This window comes from Athene noctua, chromosome 1 (assembly GCF_965140245.1).
Source record: "Athene noctua chromosome 1, bAthNoc1.hap1.1, whole genome shotgun sequence".
NCBI lineage: Eukaryota > Metazoa > Chordata > Aves > Strigiformes > Strigidae > Athene > Athene noctua.
The window spans coordinates 50,566,110-50,587,503 of record NC_134037.1 but is presented as its reverse complement, the minus strand read 5'-3'; the positions used below and the strand labels follow the sequence as shown (position 1 = coordinate 50,587,503).

The 21,394-nt window shown below is 42.9% G+C and overlaps 1 protein-coding gene across 3 annotated transcripts; it reads left to right on the top strand.

The window, feature by feature from the left end:
* The first annotated feature begins 1,071 nt into the window (after positions 1-1,071).
* On the top strand, positions 1,072-21,394 carry POPDC3 (popeye domain cAMP effector 3). 3 transcript variants are annotated; one of them, XM_074896105.1, is made up of 4 exons: positions 1,072-1,172; positions 10,868-11,611; positions 13,473-13,581; positions 14,481-21,394. In XM_074896105.1, exons 2-4 carry the CDS (start codon positions 11,121-11,123, stop codon positions 14,799-14,801), a joined length of 921 nt encoding a protein of 306 aa, XP_074752206.1. In that variant the 5' UTR covers positions 1,072-1,172; positions 10,868-11,120; the 3' UTR covers positions 14,802-21,394. The 3 variants fall into 3 exon arrangements, with proteins under 3 accessions (XP_074752206.1, XP_074752208.1, XP_074752207.1); XM_074896107.1 differs by having other exon boundaries at positions 1,077-1,172; positions 10,873-11,611; XM_074896106.1 differs by lacking the exon at positions 1,072-1,172 and adding an exon at positions 1,730-1,862.

The following is a 21,394-nucleotide window of genomic DNA, read 5'->3' as shown; positions in this document are numbered from 1 at the left end:
GCTCCCTCCTTCTGGAGAGGTTCACATCAGTGCGTCGCCCTGCATCGTCCTGCCGTGCGAGGAGTGTCGGCCTGCCGCGGGACCTCAGAGCTGGCTGCCGGCAGCACACGAGGTTCTCCACACTCACTATTTTAAAAGATATTATTGCTCACGCTCCAGTTATTGAGAATTAGATTCTGTAGTAACAGAAGCTGCGCTTTTAATATGCTGTGATTTTTTGTATATTAACAACTTGTAAGTCTGTCTCCTTCTGTCAAGAAATTCTCTCTCTCCCAGGCACAAAGTGGTCACCAGGACAAACGCATGGCTGGTACGCTGAAAGGTTTACGTATTGACACCGTACCAACACTTGCAACTATATTCTTGGTGAGGCATATGCTTGTTCTGAAGCGAAATAACTGAAAATTGCATATAAATGGATGCACTAGTCACATAATGAAAGGCAGCCCTTAAGGCATGTATCTCCCTTCTGAAGAAACGTGCTACTGGGGCAAGTAAGTGGAAGAGCAGAAAACTGAATTTTTATTTCTTCCGACGCAATCGCCCCAGACAACTAACCCGCGGCGGCAGAACCACCGGCGGCTCTCCCCCGGCCCTGCGTGCCCCCAGAGCCGCGGGGTTTGCGCCAAGCCCCAGCGCTGCAGCCGCACCGGCTTTTCAGGTGCCCGAGTTCAACGGGCCGCACCCCGCGGGCCCCGCCGGCCCCGAGCGGGCTCCGCAGCCAGTAGCGGCGCCGCCGCCCCCTTCCCCCGCCCGCCCCTTCGACGCCTTCGGCGCTCACCGGCAGCGCGGGGCGGCGGGACGGGCTGACGGGGGCGGGGGTAGGGGGGGACACCGTCGCTGCCGAAGGGTCGCGGCGGGACGGGACGGGACGGGACAGGGCGGCAGCTCCCGCCACCTCAGCTGCCCTGGGCTCGGCCGTCGCGGCTGGGGTGGGGTGCTGGGGTGGCCCCGCCGCCCCCCGGAGCCGGCGGAGGCGCCTGCGCGCTGCGGCCGCTCGGTGCCGGCCCCGGCGCTGGCGCCGCCCGCAGCCTCCCGCCGGCTTCTGCCTATTTTAGTCACAGCGGCGGCTCGGTGGCCGCGGCGGGACGTGGTGCCGGGAGCGGCGGGGAGCGGCGTCCCGAGCCCGTCCCGTCTGCGCGGCCGAAAAACTTTTCCGCGGGCGCGGCCAGGTAAGAGCCGCGGGCAGGGCGGGGGCCGGGCCGGGCCGGGCCGGGGCGGGCTGTAGCCCCGGCGCTGCCCCCGCCCGCCCCCCGCCGGCGCTGTCCAGTCAGGCCGCGCGCGCAGCGTCGCCCCGCTCTGCCCGGGCCCGAGGGGCGGCCGGGGCCGCCTCCCGCCCCGCCGCGCCCCGGGGACGCCCGCTCCGGGCACGGCCGGCGGAGGGGGGGGGGCTGCCGGCCCGGGGCTCGGCGGCGTCCCGGGCGCTGTGTGGCGGGGAGCGGCGCCGGGGACTCCCTGCGCCGGGAGGGGCGCGCTCCTCCCCGGCACGGCCCCGCCGCGGTCCGCCCGCGGGAACCGGAGCGCCCGAGTTCGGCCGCGGCGAGAAGTTGGAGCGCTGCCCCCGGCCCCTTCCGAAGGGAGCGGGGCGCGCCGCGCCGCCCGGCTCTTCCCCTCCCCAGGGCTCGCTCTGCCTCCGGGGAGACTCTTCGTTCCGTGCCTCGGGTTGGGGGCTAATTTCTCAGGAAAGCGTGGTTTCTGGCTTCCCCCGGGGTGCAGCTGCTGCCCGCTCGCACACGGGCTGGCTCGGGGGGTACCTCTGCTCTCACAAAACCAACCTGGCACCCGGGGATTTCTTCCACTGACTAGGGGTTTGCTTCCTAAGCTGCCGATATTTGGTTCTTCTCTCACCCCAGCAACAAATGGTAAGAGCAGATGAGCCCTGAAATTAAGATCTGGTTTTGCATTTGCAGTCGTTTCTTTCCAAAGATAGAATGAAGAGTACAAAACGCTTCTTTCCCCCAAACTATAATATTTTTTTTCCAAACTATAATATTTTGCCACGTTTTCTTCAGCTGTTCTGTAAAGCTTTGTGTGCATTTAGGTTTTCAGTCACTTCATGGGCAAACATTTTACATAGCTGATCTCTTGGAGTATTGAATCATAGACCACCTGGTAGTGTTATAAAGATGTCATTGATGAAATCTGGCTTCCAGAACTAGAGCTTCTTGCCACTTGATCTATGGGAATATGACTGTGTACATGCAAATAAAAATGTCTTCGCTGACCACAGCAAAACAAGAAGTGGTTTCTACATCTGCAGCACTGTTGCTGTTCAGGCTTTCCACAAAGTTCTGTGTGGTGGCAAATACTCAAGTAGCTTAAAATGTGAAGTCTTCAAAAAATGCCTTGCCTGCAAAATAGCAAATACACCACAAGTCCTGTAGTTAGTGAGGAGAGTAGATACTAAAACAGAAGGTACAGGTAATTGCAAAGGCAAAGTTTGTGGCAGGAAAACCTTTTATGATAAAAGTTGAGAACAGAAAGTTTATTAAGGATTCAAGAAAAGTGTTGTTAGCTGAAGCTACATTTAATCTTTTTATTAAGTGTTCAGGCTCTTCAGAGATAAGATTTTTCTTTTATAATTTTAGTCTGTTCCACTGCCTTGCAAAAAAGAGCTCTGATCAGTGTCTCCGGGTGATGGTACAGCACCTGTAACTGGGCATGCTGCTGTCACCCAGACAAAAGTCAGGTATTGTACAGTGAATAAAGCCTTGGTTTGTGATTATATTACATGATGAAACTAAGGGTATTTTGGCTCTCATAGATAGAAAACTAATGAAAGTGATGCTAAACCAGTGCCTTTTGCCTGGCACTGTTTTGTATGTAAAGCTGTATGACACGTACCAGGAAAGCAGAGTAGAACTGTACTTCTAAACCCTCCAGTAAAGATAAATAATTTCAGCAGCTCCATTAGAGCATCCTCGCTACTTTTCACTGTGTTTCACTCTGGTTTAGAGCTCACATAAATATGATGTTTCATGGCTCAGCATGCTGTTTATCTGTTTGAACACATGGCTCCTGACACGACTTCTCCCTAATCCAGCTGTGCATGCAGGGGTAGTGCGATGAGCCAAGCCTCTGTGTTTTTCTTTTTTGGGAAGTGAAGCTCACATCAGGTGGTTGGTTTCATGGGAATACATTCCAGTCCAAAGGCACTACTACACCGTAACAAACTAATTTAAGCTGAATTCTGCAGAGTTCAGCTGTAGTTTATTAACACAGTTCTAAAGCACTTGTGAAATAGCCACTGTAGTTGCTTTCTCTATTATTAACTTAAAAGTTGAACTGTAGAAAAGCCTGAATGTGTATTGACTTTGCAGTTTTTATTATAAAACACCATAAAACAACCCCCCTGAATTATTATTATTTGGCCAATGCTGTTCAATATACAAGAGCCTTGCTCAGATTTACCCAGGTCCTAGCAATCCATAGTTAGTTTAAAAAATGTCTGACTGTCATTACATATTCATGTTTCCTAGGAGCAAAAGACCTTTAAAGAAGGAGGGAGGGGATTATTCTTCTTAGTTTGACAGGAATACCGCATGTACTTACGGTTGATCGGTTCTGTTTCAAATTGGAAAAAAATATCTAATGTTTCTTTTTTTTTAATATCAGATACTGTCTAGATGATAAAATAGATGGCATCTTCAATATTGGCTTTGCAACCACAGAGGATTGTATTGTATATTTTACAGTGATAAATGAGGAATTGTTCAAGTACTGTAAGCTGTGTATAGTAAGCTGGTCTTTAAATATTTAAAGACTAAATAATAGCAGCTTCACTGTATGCAGTGCTTCTAATGAACTTTAAACTATTCTGTATTGCTGTGGGTTTTCTTTCTGTCTTGATGCCTCCCCTCGCCTGGCTTTTTTCCACTTCTTAAAAAGGTTAGTAGGAATTTGAGCAATTCGTAAGTAGAATCAGGGCTTCCCAGCTGCAGCTGAACAAGCTCAATGAATTGAAAGTCCGATGAAAAGGCTCCCATTAAAGCGCTCTGCTTTGGAGAAATCTGCAGCATCTGCTGCAGCAGGGAGACAGGAGTTGGGCCCAGCCTGGCAAGGAGGACAACCAGTCACCAGCCTCGTGCCATTGGTGGGTTGTTCACATGGACGGTTTACTTAAACGTAGAGATGGCGTTGGGGGGTCTCCAAGGTTAGGCAGCAGCTGACTGAAGGGGGTTCTTGGTTGAACAATCTGCACATGGGAGCCTAAATTCTGCCTGACCCAGAGTAGGGTTTTGGCCCCCAAAAGTCCTCCTTGGCTGGTGGTTATTTCTCAGAGCTGCGCTGAAGGCAGTGAAGCACCACTGATGGCTGGACGTGCCCCAGCAGCTTGTTTTGTAGCTCTGAGCACTCCCAGAAGCATCGCTCTCTGAGAAGGTATCACTTCGCATGGATACTCTGGGGGAGGGGGTCCAATCTGGGAATTACAGCCTGCACATCCCAGGAGGGTACTGGAAGTATGGGGAAGGGTGCAGTTTGACCACTTTTCCTAAGGCCTGAGATGCTTTACGTTCCAAGTGACAGCCTGCACTTGGAGCACTGATCCAAGGGGTGAGACATACTGATGAGACATCACTGAGACACAGGGTGCATTCCTCTGACCGAGGGAGTGCAAATCCGTCTTCCCTCCTCCCATGAGGGTGCTCCATATGACTCATTTTGACTCATGTGGGTGGATCACTTGCTGCCCTTCTTGTTGAAGCTGTCATGTTGTGCAGAAAGGAGACTGAGGGAGGAAGAACCACACTGCAGTTGCTCTTTGTTCTGCAATGGAGACACTCGCTTGGGGAGTGGGATCCTGGGGCTTGGCTGCCAGGGTGGCACACGTGTTTCATGTTCAAATATTCTTTGATTAAAATATCCCTTTCTTTGAAAAACACTGGCAGGAAGGGATGCTGGCTCCACATGGATGAAGGTTTCTCCTGCAAGGTCTATATGAGAAATAGTTTCAGAGATATACCTGTCTTCAGATTTCTGTTGTCTAAAGTAGCTACTTGGTATCTGAGATAGGCTTCTAGATTTCATTGGGAAGACCAGCTATGTAACTTCCTAGGTACATACATCGTTTTTATATTAAGTAACTTACGACAAAAGTCCAGAATATATTATTGCAATAATCTAATCTGACTTCCTGGAGAATAAAAAATAGAATTATAGTAAATCAATTAATTTTTTAGTAATAGCATCCCCAGATTTATTTTAGGTACCAGACAGCATCCTGACTTCCTTAATTCCCAGCAAAGGAAATCTTTAAAGCCATCCCATTAATTAATTACCTTTGCTATGTATGCTTGTGTGTCTTTGTATATCTGAATATATCTGGTTTTATAGTGAGTGATTATCTTGATCCCTTTGTCTTTTGGATTGGTTAGTCCTTTTCTTCATCCTACTTCCATCTTCCTGAATAGATGTTATGGGCTGTGATGAAGCTACTGTAGCCTTCGCTATATTGTGCAGGCTACATTTTCTCAGGAAAAACATGTGTTTTCAGTATTATAATTACTGATTTCTCTAGGATATAGTCTCAAAGAGTTTAAGGTAAGCTAGCGTGTGTTGGTACTGTCCATATCGCTGCCTGCATGTTTTGAGCCTGGAGCGGGTTCAAGGACACTTTATCACTGAAAATAGCTTGTTTATCTGGCCATACTTGCCTGCAGGCACATAGCCATACCTCTCTGCAGGTGCATAGCTCCTCCGTGCACTGTTACACACTGCATTGCAATTAAGAGTTTGGTTGTCTCAGTCCCTTTGGGTATCTAACCCCAAGTGAACAACTGTAGGAGGAAAGTAACTTGGGAAAAGTGTGCTACATAAACAGCCACTGAGAGCAATATGGGTTGGTAGGGAGCCAGAGAGAGGATTTCAGAGAAGTAGGGGCAATGGAAGGAAGGGGTATCTTAATCAATGTATGCATTTACATTGCATGTTCGAGGAAGTACTTGATAACATTAAGGAGCAGCTTCTTTTTATGTGTCTGAATGATGGCCAGACCAGATGTAACTTGCCAGCCTAGATGGGGTGCTCAGAGCTCATCACTCTGGAAGCGGGAGGCATTGAGGCGGGGAGGTCCCCCCTTGGCAGGAGGGACTGGTTAGTTCCTGGTGGAGTTGCTGGAGCAGTTTTGCTGACTGGTGAGCCAGGCTGTGGCCACTAGCTCATGTATAAACATCTACTCTGTAGATGGCTAAAACCAGTGAGACAAAGTCCACTAAATCCAGCGTAATCTCATTTTGTGCATGAAAGCATATATGCTGTACAGAAAAATCTTCCCTTTTGCATCCAAACCTGTAGCAAACAATTCATCCAGGCTGGCTACACAATCAGTATGTATGGCTCTACAGCCTGTCACCATGTGCAGTGTGAAAGTGCTGAGGGCTTTCTGGCAGAATACTTGGGATAAGACAACTAAAGAATGGAGTATTCGGACTCTGAATAGCTTTGCTTTTGATGTAATTAAAAAGACCAAAGAGAGAACTGCTGGTAGCCTCAGGGCTTTTAGGGCTTATTTTTTGAAATTATTGTCATCCAGACACAGTAACTAACACTCCGAGCTTCTCAGAGCTGAATTTGAGTCATCAGTGACAAAAATGGGGCAAAATACCCAGTTCTCAAGCAAATTAAAAATTTATGTAATTGGTAATTCTTTGTGGGAATACTGCAGTGTATGGGGAAAATCTGTTCTGTTTTGACCGTTTAGCATACTGCTTATAAGAAGATTTAAGTTGCTGGCCGGTATTTATTTTGGAGTGTATAGGTGCATTTACTGCTTTGAAGCTCCAGCAAGCTCCTTGATTTTAACACTTTTTGATGATAGCTTAGTCCTTTCAGCAATGCTGCTGTTTGTTTTAAAGAAGTCCATGCCACTGTATATTGCTCACATCTCTAGTCTTGGCTGATTTTTCCCAGCACTCCATTTACTTCTGCTGGAGAGGTTGAGATGTGTGGTGAGGCAAAACACTCAGAAGCATCTCAGTAATTCAGCCTGTGTTGGCAGGGCATGTCTCCTTCCTGAGCTGGGAGGAGACCCCTTCCATGCACCTCTGTCTCCAGCAGCCTACAGATGTCAATGTTTTGTTATTCTGAATACGGTAATCAAATAGCAGAGACCATGCCTGTGCATGGTGCTGCTCCTTCTCCGTTGGCAGGGGACAGAGTAGAAAGTATTCAACATTTACTTGGGGAAGATACAGTTCTCATTGCTTACAATCCAAGATACCTGCTTTAAATGCTGAAGCTTGCCTGATCATCACCATCAGATGAACCTGTAGCGATAACTGTTCACTGCACCCAGGACAACTGAAGCAGGGTGTCAAACAAGGCCATGTCAGTTGGCATGTTCCCAGTCCTGGTAGCTAAGAATGCTGAAGCATCTCAGTGGAAAGATGGTGTCCCCTTCAGGTGCTTACAAACTTGGTAATGCCATGCTACTGTGAGCGCTTTGTAGACGGAACCTCAGTGAAGGATAACTCACATCTGGTACCACAGCTGTTTGAGGGTTTTTTTTGCATTGGGGAATTTTTCTTTCCTTGACCCCTGCTTGCAGTAGATGAAGGGCCTAATGAAAGTGACTGAAGCCCTCAAGAGTTTAAATTTTGGACTTGAAGCTACTAAAAAGAAAAATATAATAAAAGGCCTTATCTAACACTAAATAGCAATCAAAATTAGAAATTTTACTGTACTTAGGCCCATACATACTATTGCCTCTGCCCTATTTAATACTTCAGTTAAAAAACTACCAAGAATTTTTAGCTCCCAAATACTAGAATAATTCCTTGATTAAAAAGAGGTGAATCCTCTCTTTCTGCCTGCAGTTCACTAGCAGCAAGCATGTCTGCTCTTCACCATACCCTGAGAAACCAGCTGCGTTTAGTAGTAGGCTTCATCAGTATTTCCAGAGAGTTTGTTTTTGCCGGCACATCTTTCATAGCTCAGGAGAGTGTCATGTTGGTGAGGCTGTATTCTGTGCTAGCACTGGTCTCCCTCCTTTGCCTTTCCTCTTGCCCAGATGGAGGGAGGCCCTCTCCAACCTGGGTGATGCTGTAGCACAGGAAATGTTCTCATTGTGCAGAGCTACTGAAATAAGTGGGAATTTTGCATACAGTGGTTTTGGAAGACAGGTGCCATTAAAAAAAAAACCAAAACCCAAACAGTTACAAATGCAGGACACTTTTTCCAGGGCTTTAGTTTTGTCTATGATGACCTTCTATCTATGTCCTAGTGGTGTGTTCTTCTTTCCAAATTATTTTCATAGAATCATAGAATACCAGGTTGGAAGGGCCCTCAAGGATCATCCGATCCAACCTTTCTTGGCAAAAGCGCAGTCTAGACAAGATGGCCCAGCACCCTGTCCAGCTGAATCTTAGAAGTGCCCAATGTTGGGGAATCCACCACTTCCCTGGGGAGACTATTCCAGTGGCTGATTGTTCTCATTGTGAAAAATTTTCCTCTTGTGTCCAGTTGGAATCTCCCTAGGAGTAGCTTGTACCCATTACCTCATGTCTTTTCCATGTGACTCCTTGTAAAAAGGGAGTCTCCATCTTCTTTGTAGCTACTCTTTAGTGGGACATGATGATAAGGTCTCCCCTAAGCCTTCTCTTCTCAAGGCTGAACAGACCCAATTCTCTCAGCCTTTCCTCATGTGGCAGGCTTCCCAGTCCTTTGATCATCATTTTGACCCATCTTGTCATGAATAGATGTTTTACAGCAATGCTATGAGCTGTAGTGTGGGCAGACTGTGAATGCTATAAGTGAATTGGAAATTGAACATAAATTTTGTGAAATTATTGCAACGTCATGTCAAATTATCGCACTGTGTGACCTTAAATGACAAAAATATGTCAGTAATGAAAAGTAGATTACAGTACAGATCCATGGTGGTTTTGTTCATTGCATGCATACAGCTTCCCATGTAACTTATCAGTCATGGTTCTATCCAAAACACTGAATTTTTTGTAGAAATTAGGGCCTTCAGGGGAATTGCTCAGAGCAAAATGTTGGCAATAAAGCAGAAGTATTAACAATAATCCAAAATCACTGTTATCAATGTTTCTATTTAAAAAGACAATCAAACAAAAACTTCCACTAAGTGTCAGTAGAATTCAGAACACAGGGCCTGGGAACTGCTTGTTCCAGTTTTATATTCTTTTGGTTCAGAAATCTTACCCCTTGATCACAGAAGTAGTGCCTAAAATTGCTCATTCTCTTACCATTCCTAGCTAGCTTTTTTGTAGTTGATGTGGTTCTCAGCTCCCATTCTTCAAGGGCTAAATCTTGCATCAGGGAGGACTCTTGTACCAGAAAAGAGTATTTGAGTAAAACCAGAAAGGCTTATAGTTACAAACTACCTCATTCTTGTAATGCTGGTTCTTCCACTGCAGTAGGATATTGAGCATTTTAATTTGGAGAGGTTCCGTGCTCTTTAGCTGTGGTATTTTTATGGGTCAGTGACTTCCCTATCGCCACTCCCAGAGAGGGAAAGGTCTCCTCCTAAACCTTTTCTTCTGAACTCTGACACTTGGTTGTTTAGGATTTTATGTCTTCATTTAGCATTAGTGTTTCTGAATCATGGAATTAATGTGGGGGCTTGAATAAACTTAAATAAAGATGTAGCAGCTAGGAAATGTGATATGACTTTGCTTTATTAATTTCTTAGGCCTGTCACTGTGAAAAAAAACACCAGTGAAAGCCCTGCTGAATGATGTTGGATGCTTCACTGCACCGGCAGTATTTTTTAAGTATTGACTTCTGTGGCTCTTGAAAAAACAAAAACAAGCTACCTTTGATATTCTAGAGAATGTAATAATTTAGATAGCAAGATATTTCTTAGCTTTCCTGCTGTTTTACTAGGAAAAGAACCAGACAGTTAAAGACTCTGATGGGTTTCAGTCCTGATTACACTACTGATAGACTCTGGTTTTGCAAATTCTACCATGTCTAATCTGTCACTGAAGCATGTATTTTAATTTGAGACAGACATAGAAAGCTGGTTTTGATTTTTCTAATTTATTGGGGATGGGGGGTGGGGGGTGTTTATGCTTTTCAGTTGTGTATTTTACTTTTAATTTAACTCTAAGGAATACATTCTCATATGGAAACAAATAGCATGTTTAACATTTTACAGTGTTGAACAATAAAATTATGTGGTCCAAGGCATGAAATTATACAAGGTAGAACTTTGAATATTATAAAATTGCTTTGTAAATGCCCTGTGAGACGTATTTTGTAGGACAACTTACTTCACGTTCTAATAGCTTAATCTGTATAAAGCTGCCTTTAAGCTTTGTGTTCTTCCTTATATATGACAGCTTTTTGCCTGTCATCCTTGGAGTAGAGAAGACCATCTCCTGTGATACTTGGGTTTCCCTTGTTGTGGTGTTTGGGGATGTAGTTTGCTGTCTCCGGGGGCAGAGAACAGTCTTGCTCAACTCATTAATGAGAGTGGTTTAACAAAAATCCAGAGTGAGGTGTGGAGGAGGTGAACAACGAACAAGAGTTCACTGTCACTTCTTGTCCAATAGCTAGGTAGGGCATTAAATGAGACTCGCAGGCAGCAGGTTCAGGACCAACAAATGGAACTACCTTCTCAGCAGTTAGGCTGTGGAAAGGCTTGTCACAGGATGTTGCGGATGTGATGAATGGGTTTGCATGGATTCAGTCGTGATTTGACAGTTGCTACAGGGTTCATAGATACAGAAACACGATTTTCAATTGCATTAGTATTAAGGTTTGATCCTGGAATCACAGGGCTACAAGGGGACTTGGAAGATTATAATGCAGTCTGTGGTTTTAGACAATAAAAGCTCTGATAGAGTTTAATTGATGAAAATAATTTTATAAATATTTTGTCTTTTCTTCACTTGTCCAGATCAGATGAAGTTACAGATGACACGGCCAAAGTCAAAACAGTGCATGAACTGATGAGAAACAGCATTGTCTTCTGAGAACATTAGCTTCCTAGTTGCTGGAAATCCTAAGTATGACTTTACTACAGAAGAGACCCTGACCTTATGTGATCATTGAGCAGAGCTTGCAAGAATGGAAAAGGAAAGGACCCTGCTAGCTGCATCTCATAAATAAAAATTTCAAAGATTCAGCTGAATTGAAAAATTATTCCAGCCATGGGAGAAAATGCAAGTTTTTGGGAAAGTTTGATATATGCACATCCTACATGTACCACCTGGAAGCAGGAGGCAGAGGGATCTATCTACCACCTAGCTAGTATTCTCTTTGTTGTGGGCTTCATGGGTGGAAGTGGATTCTTTGGGCTTCTCTATGTCTTCAGCTTGCTTGGATTGGGCTTTCTCTGCTCTTCTGTTTGGGCTTGGCTGGATGTCTGTGCTGCTGATATATTCTCCTGGAATTTTATACTGTTTGCTATATGCTTCGTCCAGTTCATTTACGTTACCTACCAAGTTCGGAGTGTTTCCTTTGACAGAGAATTCCAGGAACTCTACAGCGCTCTCTTCCAGCCTCTGGGAATTTCCTTGACTGTCTACAGAAAGATCGTCTTGTGCTGTGATGCAGAAGTGGTTACCCTGGAGAAGGAACACTGTTATGCCATGCAGGGCAAAACGCCTATTGATAAACTGTCCTTGCTTGTGTCAGGCAGGTTTGTATCAGTTTGTTCAGATTTACTGAAAATATCTTTATTTTTTCCTCCTTCTTGAAAATGAAAACAAAAAACCCCCAATTTGTATATTGTTTGTTCATTTTCCAGTACAATAGATTAAATATTAATGCAAGTAATATAAATATTAATAGGCTAAATACACTTGCTAGGACAGCACTAGCATAAAAACACTGAGCACAAAATCTGTAATAGCATAAAGAAAAGGATTTTAAGTCATTCTTTTCCAGACCACTGTATCATAGCACTTAACAGGTTAGTCAGATAAAGGGAACAAATGTGTGCTTCAGTCTTCAGGCTGTGTCTTGCTATCTGTCTACTGCTTAGCTGATGAAGACATCATCTTTCTTATTTTACTTTGCTGGTATCATCTAAAACAGAACTAAAAGTAGTTGTAAAACCGAATATACTGAGATAAACTCTGTTTAATAGAGATCTTGGTTTTGATACAGATTGTATTTAGTTGCTTTCTGGGGGGTTGGAGAAGAGAGGGAGTAAGGGAGAGCAGAAGGCCTAAAAGCACCATTCCGTTACAAGGAGATGTAGTCGAGCCCTATCAGGATTTGCAGAACTGAGTCTACAGTTACTTTATACTGTGGCCCTTAGACCCTGAGGCAATAAATCCACCTGCCTGTACTCCCTGGTTACTGGAGACCCTTCTGCCAACCTTGCTGGTGCTTTTCTGAAGGGATATGAGCTTTTGTACTGTACACAAAGTGATATGCAGTACTAGACCACTACGAGAGTAGATGGGATACCCAGAGAGGATGGCCATGGTCTGTCTTTGATGGGACACTTTGTAGGTACATTTTTGACAGCCTGCTGCATGGACAGATGGAATTTGTAGGCAGCTTGAAACTCAGATGATTTAGAACTACTTGCAATACACAATATGGGTTTTAGGTAGTCGTCCTTAGTGACGCCCTGGTTCAGAGAGCATTCCTGGGAGCTGTCTAGAAAGTACCACCTGGAGGTTGCTTTTGGTCATGGTCATACTGAAGGAGAGGTGTCCATCCTTCTACCTGCCCAGCCAGTTAATAATCATGCAGGGAGTTTCTGATACCCTCCTTCGTGCAGTATCGGACTGCTGCTTCTGATTTTTGTAAGAAGCATTAGTCTCAGCACAGAGCAGATGTAAAAAGGGGACTCCTATAGTTTGTGGGTTTTTTCTCTTAGCTCCCAAGTTTTAAGCATACCTTTCTTGCTTGTGTGCCTTCAAACTTAAATATGATTTAAGAAGTAGAAAGAAAATTTTTCTTTGGCATCTGCAGAAGGCCACAGCATTCACACAGAGATCCCATACCTCCGGCCTGTTCTCCTGGCTCCAAAGACAGTCCTGTGGCCATATAATTGCTGTTAAACATTGAGAGAGCCCTACCTTACCTATGACCTGGGGAACTCCTGCTTCCCACTCCGTGCTTTTGCCATTTTGTTCCCTCTAAAATGTATATTTTCCAAACCTAGAAGTATATCCTGTGGCTTTCAAGTGAAGGAGGCAAATGGTGTTACATGCATTAGTCTTTCACGTCTCCAGTGCATGCTGGCCTTTTCATGAGAAAGCTCGCATGTCACTGCATGGACTTGCCCCAGAGAGAATAATATGACTTAAATAAGGCCTGGAAAGGCTTCCATTTCAATTGCACATTTGTATTGTATTGTCTTTCAACTGACCTGATCAAGTTGGGTTCAAAAATGTAATTAGGGTACTGTTGGCCAGTGATTGTTTTTTCATGCTCTCAAAGCTATATTTAAACTCCTCACATAGTAAAAATAACACATTCTTGTTGCAGTCGTTGCTGCTGTACAGGTAATACTAACAAATTAACACATCTTATCTTGGTAGGATCAGAGTGACAGTTGATGGGGAGTTTCTGCATTATATTTTTCCTCTTCAATTTTTGGATTCTCCTGAATGGGATTCACTGAGGCCCACAGAAGAGGGAATTTTCCAGGTAAAAGTGGAGGCTTTTTTTTTAATACTACAGAAAACTGTTCAAGCACTCATTGGTTTAGCAATAAGTTAATTTAGTTGTGGGTTTTGTTTGTGAAACAAAAACTTGGCGAGGGAAGTTCTCTTTACCCGCTGGATTGGTTATGCTGTTTGTATCTTCTGTTTGCATCTTGTTGCATCAAACAAGGTTTTTCTTAAAGCTAATCTGGGAGGCAGACTCTGTTTGCATTCTTTGGCTGTGCTAAACTCTAGCCCTAAGAAACCAGGTTTGCAGGAGGGGGGTGGAAGTTGGTGAAGAGGCTTCCCTACAGGGGGTGAGCCAGAGAGCACAGGCTGGGGAAAGCCGTGCCTGTGGTAGGGCTTGGCGTGGGGGGACAGCATGGGACACGGTGTCTGTGGGGGCTGCCCCCTGTCATCTGTGAGCCCTGCCGCTGCTGGCACTTGACTGACATGCTGTCCTCTGCCTGTGTGGGATCCAATGTCCCATGTCACGACGGCAAATGACATTTGTCAAGAGCTTTCTTTAGACCTGCCTTTCAAGCTGGGGCTGCCAAGAGCGAAGCAGGGAGTGCAGGGCCAAGGCTGGGGTGCACCATCAGCGTGTGTCCCAGCTGGGGCTGCTGCTCAGTGTGGGCATGGGCATGCTGTCACTGAGGCTGACAGGACACAATCATTTGGTCTGTTCCCAGTCACCCTTCTCGCTTGTCTTTTGCATACAGTAGACCTTTCAGAGTGCTTTGGCTGGAATGGCTTTAATTGCAGTAGGTGCAAGGATGCAAAGTGTACATTACAGACACAGCCCGTGTGCTTGCTGAGAGAGTGGAGCGCTTTCTGAGCAAGGGCAGCAGCAGCAATATCACTGCCTTATCGCCTACCTAATTTTAATTTTCTCTTCTATAGGTAACACTTACAGCAGAGACAGATTGTCGGTATGTGGCCTGGAGGAGAAAGAAGCTGTATCTGCTGTTTGCTAAACACCGTTTCATCTCTCGCCTCTTCTCAATTTTAATTGGGAGTGACATTGCTGAAAAACTGTATGCCTTGAATGACAGAGTGCACGTGGGGAAAGGCTTTAGGTATGACATTCGGTTACCAAACTTCTACCATGTTTCACTGCCGGAGACCCCTCCAGTGCAGCCCTCCCACCACCTACAGAGAGGGTCCCCCCGGCGCAAGCCCATGGGGGTTACAAACTGCAGCTCCTTCAGCACACAGTCCTAGGAAGGAAAACTCTGCTTCAGCCATTCCCCAAAGCAATGAAGGGAAAATGCAAAGTGGTGAAGCAGAGGAGCAGAAAGATGGAGCAGAATGAGACCCAGTCAAGCCAAATTTGACTGATAAGTGCCATTTACTTTCATTGGAGTAGCTTGAATTCTTCTTCTCTCTAGAGCCAGCGGGTTGGCTTCTGCATTTTGACTGTTTGTGCAATATGTTTAGCTTCTGTTGTTTCTTTTGTTGATCTTCATCTCCTTACTTTTGGAGGAAAACGAATCATAACAGGCTGAAGTTTTATTGTAATTGTGGTAGTCTCTGTATTGTATTTTTTTTTAAAAAAAGACCCATGGTATTTGCAATTATACTTTCTCAAAATGATTTGCCATAATTAACTATAGTCAGTATAGTCAATGAAAACAAGTAAGTTGTCTTCAGAATACAGCAACTTGCTTGTAACATTCATATTTATGCCACATGAACATTGTTGCTATTAACATGAAGAATAATGCAGAAAAAGACTAAGAGACCAATTGTATGGGTTTGGGTTTTTAAAGAAAGGAAAGATTTTGAAATGCACAGCAAGATTCTTAAAAAAAAAAAAAAAAAAGGTTTCTTTCTCACTGTCCTAAAGAGGTATTATGTGAAAACAAACATAAATGTAATTGCTGGCATTAGAAAAGTAAAGCCATTGTAACTGCTACAAATATAGCTTAGGGAAATGATCGTGTAGTGTTTTCGATAGAATGTGATGCTATAAGACCTAGGCTTCCACAGTGTCAGTGCCGTTCGTGACATGTACGGTAAATACTGTTAGTCAGTCAATTGCCAAACCGTTGGAATTTGTTTTACAATATTCTTTTTAGACAGGTTTGTCAGGAAGAAACTAAGAAACAACTGCAGCAATAAATACAATTTTTAACCAAAACATTCTTGTTTAGCTTCCAGAGTCACTTTTTGGTGCCTGTGTCTTGATTTAAAAAGTATTCCCTCTCTAATTCTGTGGTGGTTTAATGGCAGAAGAGAGCACCAGCTCATGCTTCAGTAGGAGAAGGCTAGTTTCGACCCTTGAGGTCACTCTGCCTTTGGGGAGAAGTATCTGAATGTCTTTGCTAACTCACCTTCCTGCTGCTATGCCTGATGCCTGCCAGTAATCAAAAAATAAGAAGCATTACTATTTTATGAGACTGTAATACTGCTTGATATATCTGGAGGTGTATCACATTTTTAATATTTTAAAATTGCTGGACTGTTTGGTAGGACAACCATTGTGTGTGTATGTGCGGGTATATATATTTGAGTTTAGATTTTTTGAGTTGTTGCTGAAGGATTTAAAACAATGATACAACTTCATGCTTAAAGATAATCATGCAGTATGTATAAGAATGCCATTAGAAGTGATATGAAACACCACCTATTTGAAGGACCTTCAGTGTAGAGCAGGTAATGTTCTACAAGTTTTGCTTTTAGCTTTATGTCCCTTTCTCAGAGAGGAAAATTTGCCAAACATAAATACCGTAGCGTGCAATGTGATAATCCCAAAATCCTTCTAATAACCCTTCTATGCGGTGTATTCTGTATGTATTACTTAATGCATGAAGCCCCTGAGTCACAAAGCTACTTTGTCTTGGTCAAAAGATAATTGAAAAAATGCAAACAGAGAGTTCATTGATGGCTGTTAAAGACTGGCCTAGAAAATAACTAAGGCACAGAAAATAACTAAGGCATAAAGTGCCAGAGGCTGGCAGTGTGTAGTAAAGATGTATGGTTCTGTGTGCCCTTTTCCTATACTTTTCATGGTTAAGGGACAGGATAGCAGGCTACCTGACCCCTTGGTATGATTCAGCATGGGTACTCTCATGTAACTTCAGCACTGTGATTAGTATCATGTTTTATTTGTCAGTGGTGCCTGAGGTGGCTAAGAAGTGTGTCATCTCTCGTGTATGTGGTCACTTAGGCTGTGCCTCATGATCCCCATGCTGCTTCACCCAGTTGAGCTGCTCTGAAAACCTTACACTGTTTTTTAACAGGGGATTTAAAAATAGACCCCATCTCTCATTCTGATAAAGTAACAAAAATTTATAATTTTACTCATGCTATAACATGTGTTGGACCAATATGCAGTTTATGCTTAATGTTTTATATGTTAACAATCTGTGAACATAAGATTATAGTCTAGAAACATAAAAGGTGTGTTATTCTAGACTTAGGTGTAATATAAATCTTCAATTAATGCTCTCCTTGGTTTTCTTGAATATATAGGCTTGTCTCTCTGCTAGGACACATCTGAGTCAATATCTGCAATCTTTACTAGGACAAGTCTGAGTCAATACCTGAACTCTTAGCTAATCTTGTTTAGCTTTTGCTACTGTGCTTTTTGGGCTTTGAGTCACTTTCAAAAAATTGTTTCCAGTTTTCTAGCATCTGTTTGAGTCATGACTAGCAGAACATTTCAGCTGTAGAATTCAGAGCATATATATCTACAATAACATAAGTACACACAAAAGGACTGGAGGCAAGACAGCAAGCCCTCTCCACCTCTGTTTTTTTTAAATCTTGACAGCATGTCTAAAACATACTGTAAAATACACTTGGGTATGTGACTCATAAACCAATGTTTTGAGAGAGCTGTATAATCCACCTAAGTAAAGATGTACTCAGACTGATGTCAGTGGAATAATGCAAGCTTTTGTGATACCATGTACACCCAGTCATTAGAGAGTTGGGGTTGTTCAGCCTGGAGAAGAGAAGGCTCTGGGGAGACCTTATAGTAGCCTTCCAGTACTTACAGAGGGTCCACGGGAAAGATGGGGAGGGACTTTTTATCAGGGAGTAATGGGATAGGATGAGGGGTAATGGTTTTAAACTGACAGAGGCTTGATTTAGATTAGGTGTAAGGAAGAAATTCTTTACTGTGAGGGTGGTGAGACACTGGAACAGGTTTCCCAGAGAAGCTGTGGATGCCCCCTCCCTGGCAGTGTTCAAGGACAGGTTGGACGGGGCTTTGAGCAACCTGGTCTAGGGGAAGGTGTCCTTGTCCATGGCAGGAGGGTTGGAACTAGATGATCTTTAAGGTTGATTCCAACACAAAATATTCTATGAGTCTATGATTATTTATAGGTTAGTAAACATTTGGAGCTAGATGAAGCTCTGGCTTGAGCATCATCCAATTTATGCCTATGTTATTACTCAGGAATAACTGTCAGTGAGGTGGTCAGACTCTTTCATAACAGGTTTAAGTGAAGGGCTACTTGAGTCCATGCCGCTTTGTGAATTGAGGAGACTACCAATTAATCCTCTTCTTGATCTGCAGCGATTCCCCTTTATTCACATTTTACATTTTTATCACCTTCATAATTTTCGATGGGGTTATGTCTACATTTGTGTACTGTTATGAGAGCAGCAGAATCTGGTGTATGTGATGATTTGCTGATTCTTCAGCATCAGTTGATCTTCCAGAGTTTTTATAATTGTGCGCAACATGCTGGAATCATCCTTACAGCCTGCAGAAGGGTTCAAATTTACTGCACAAACTAAAAAAATACATGGCCTAGCATTGTCCGCAGAGGGGAAAACAAAACAAAACAAAAAACCACTCAGCTTCTTGCAGGTTTTATCCAGGAGAGGTTTATTTTAAATTGGTCTTAAGGCAAATTCGTTTATTGGATGTAGAGATGTATTGTGAGAGCTTCAAAGCAAGTCTTGCCTATTGAGAGGAATGAAACTGATCTTGCAATTCTTTCATTAGGTAGTATTTTCTTAACTAGTAGTAGTATAAGTAAAGGTAACAGATTCTAAGTGATTTTTTAATCCATCGTGCAACTCCACTCAAAACTACAGAATAACCAGAGAGAATGTATTCCAATGTACAATGTATTATAACTAATAATGCTACGTAAGGCAAATTGTAAGTGCTTAATGAAAAATACTATTTTATGCAGTTGACTGTGATAACAGAAGCTGGACTTGGTGACTGAGAAGGGCCATCCCAGTCCAAAATTTTCAAGAATTAATTGGCCTGCAACAAACCAGAAAATGTGACAGCGATCAAAAGAAACTCAGTAATGGAAAGAATTATGCCAAACTATACATATAGATATATGACTTCTGCTAGGATAAAGCTGGGAAAGCTGAATACATGCTTGGATGAAATTGTGTAGTTTTGTCACACCACAAAAAAGGCATATGCTTGCCGTAATTAAATAATATGTTGATGCTACTTTTCCAGCAAAAAAGTGCTCTACAGTTTTTAATTATTGTAAATGATAAATATAAGATGTATTTGGGCTCAATATACATGGAAAATTAAAATATAATGTTGTACTGCTTATATATTGCAAACCATATGTTAAAATGAAACAAATCCATAGCTATTTAGATATAATAGAAGAAAACTATTCAAAATTAATATCTTATTTGTTGAATTCAGGCATTAACAAATTAAATATTTTTCTTTCTGTTCCTGTAATAACTGAAGGCATATTCTTCTGCTCTCAAAGTGTTACTGTATAACAGATATTTTTTACAGTACAACAAAATAAATACCTTAAACTGATTTGTTAATCCTTCTTGAAAATACTTACATTGATTACATTAATATGCATAAAAATATAATATGTTCGGGGGTCCCAAGGGAAAGCACCCTTTTCTTCTGTTTGTCTAATTCACGTTAACTTTCCTTTCTAGTAGATTTTTGTGTTTCTGCTTACTCTAATTCTACCTCTGTGTGAATCAAAAGAGTTAATTGAACTTAACATGTAAATCAAGCCACCTCATCCTGATGAATCAAACCGTGTAGGTGGAGCTTCATCAGCAGGAGCATGTACAGGAGCATGATGCAACCACATCATCTGTGAGCCCCAGGATTTAGGGTCACGTCCCAAACTAAGGCTGGCAAGGCCCTTCTAGAGGGCAGCTTTGCAGGTGGTTCTGCCAGCAGAGGGTTTGGACCCAAATCATCACTCTACAAGCCACAAATGCTGTTGAATGTTGTCATGGACTGGGAAAAAGATGGGGCATTCACAAAAGCTTGTGGGAGCAGAAGGATTTTTTAGCAGTTAGTCTTCTGCTGTGGATTCCCAGGCAATTTTATTCAGTTGTCAGTTCCACCATAGCTCCTAATTTAAGGGATCTGTGGTGTATTGTGGGGACAGGACTATTTCCCTACTTTAGTGAGGTTTTGAAGATAAACGATGATAAAATATAGGTGATTAAAAACCCAGACACTGAAGTTATATAAATAAACAACTGCAATAAAATAATGGTAGTAAAGAATTATTTTAGCAGTGATCCCATAGTTTTCATTATATCCTATCCACTAGTAACTCTCTATCCAAACTTGTCTAAAACCTGGGGGATGTAATAATTTTCTGCGAATAAGGTATGCTAGACTGAGAAAGACACTGAAGCCAAAAATCTGTTTCAAGGATAAATGCTCTATGTCACTGTATAGAGGTGGGCAGCACCATCACCTTCTGTAGCAACTGCATGTCATAGACAAGCATTAAAGCATCTCAGATCTGTGAAAGGAGGTGAGCGGGTCCCTGTGGCCAGGCAGGGATTCTGGCTGGATGATCCTGAGTAGCTGGCAGCCTGCCAGAACCAGGGCTTCTCTTTAATGTTTCCCATGTGTAGGTTTTAGAGACTCCTAAGAAGCATACAGGACAATCTAGATACCCAGTGCTTGGTTTGGGACTTCCAGGGGCCAACTGTAGGATACGGCTACAAGGGTGGGATACCTGCAGGTAAGCTATGGGATGGGTTTAAAACACGTAAGGTGTGACCCTGTATCTTCCCATATGCATTCTCTTCCACTGGGATAAACGAAAAATAACTTACTCCATAACAAAAGTGAGGCAAGCCAGTTCAGGTTTGCCAGGATACACAAGGCTGAGCATCAGCAGTTCCTATTAAAACAGCCATTGTGCTGGAAATCCTTATTGTGCTTTGTTCATCTAACTCATTCATGTTAAAATCTTTAAAACTTTACTGAATCCAGTTGTAGCAGCTATTCTATTTTACTAAGAGATTTAGCTTAGATAAAATATTTTAAATACTTATTTAGAATATGAAGGAAAACCGTTCTGTTTTGATTTAAAGAAAGGTCGGGTCCTTTCAGATGATATTTTACAGCGGAGCTCCCTAATGAGGTGAATGGGAGTGCTTCTTTAAAAACACTCATACAGCCAGCACCATGCTGGTTTTTTACTGGGTCTCCATTTTCTTGTTCAGTTACAGCTTTTCAAAAACATAGTGTCCTTTCAGTACATGAGCTCATTATTTGAAAAATTAATAAGTAAGTATTAGTAGGAAAGAATACAATAAATACTGATATTCTGAAATCAGATATGGAGCATAAAATATTTTTATGTCTGTTTTGAGTTTATAAATTATTAATACTTTTTTCTTTACCATAGTCATTGCCATTTTAGTTCTGAAACTGCTTTACACGGTGGCATATGTACTTAAGCTAATATTATGTGCAAAAGCAATAATCATATACATCTGTATGTTTATTGCAGTCTGTATCCCTGTTACAGTAGGGTTTTGTTTGTTGCTTTTTTCTTTACAGAACAAAGAAGTATAATAAACATTACTCAGAA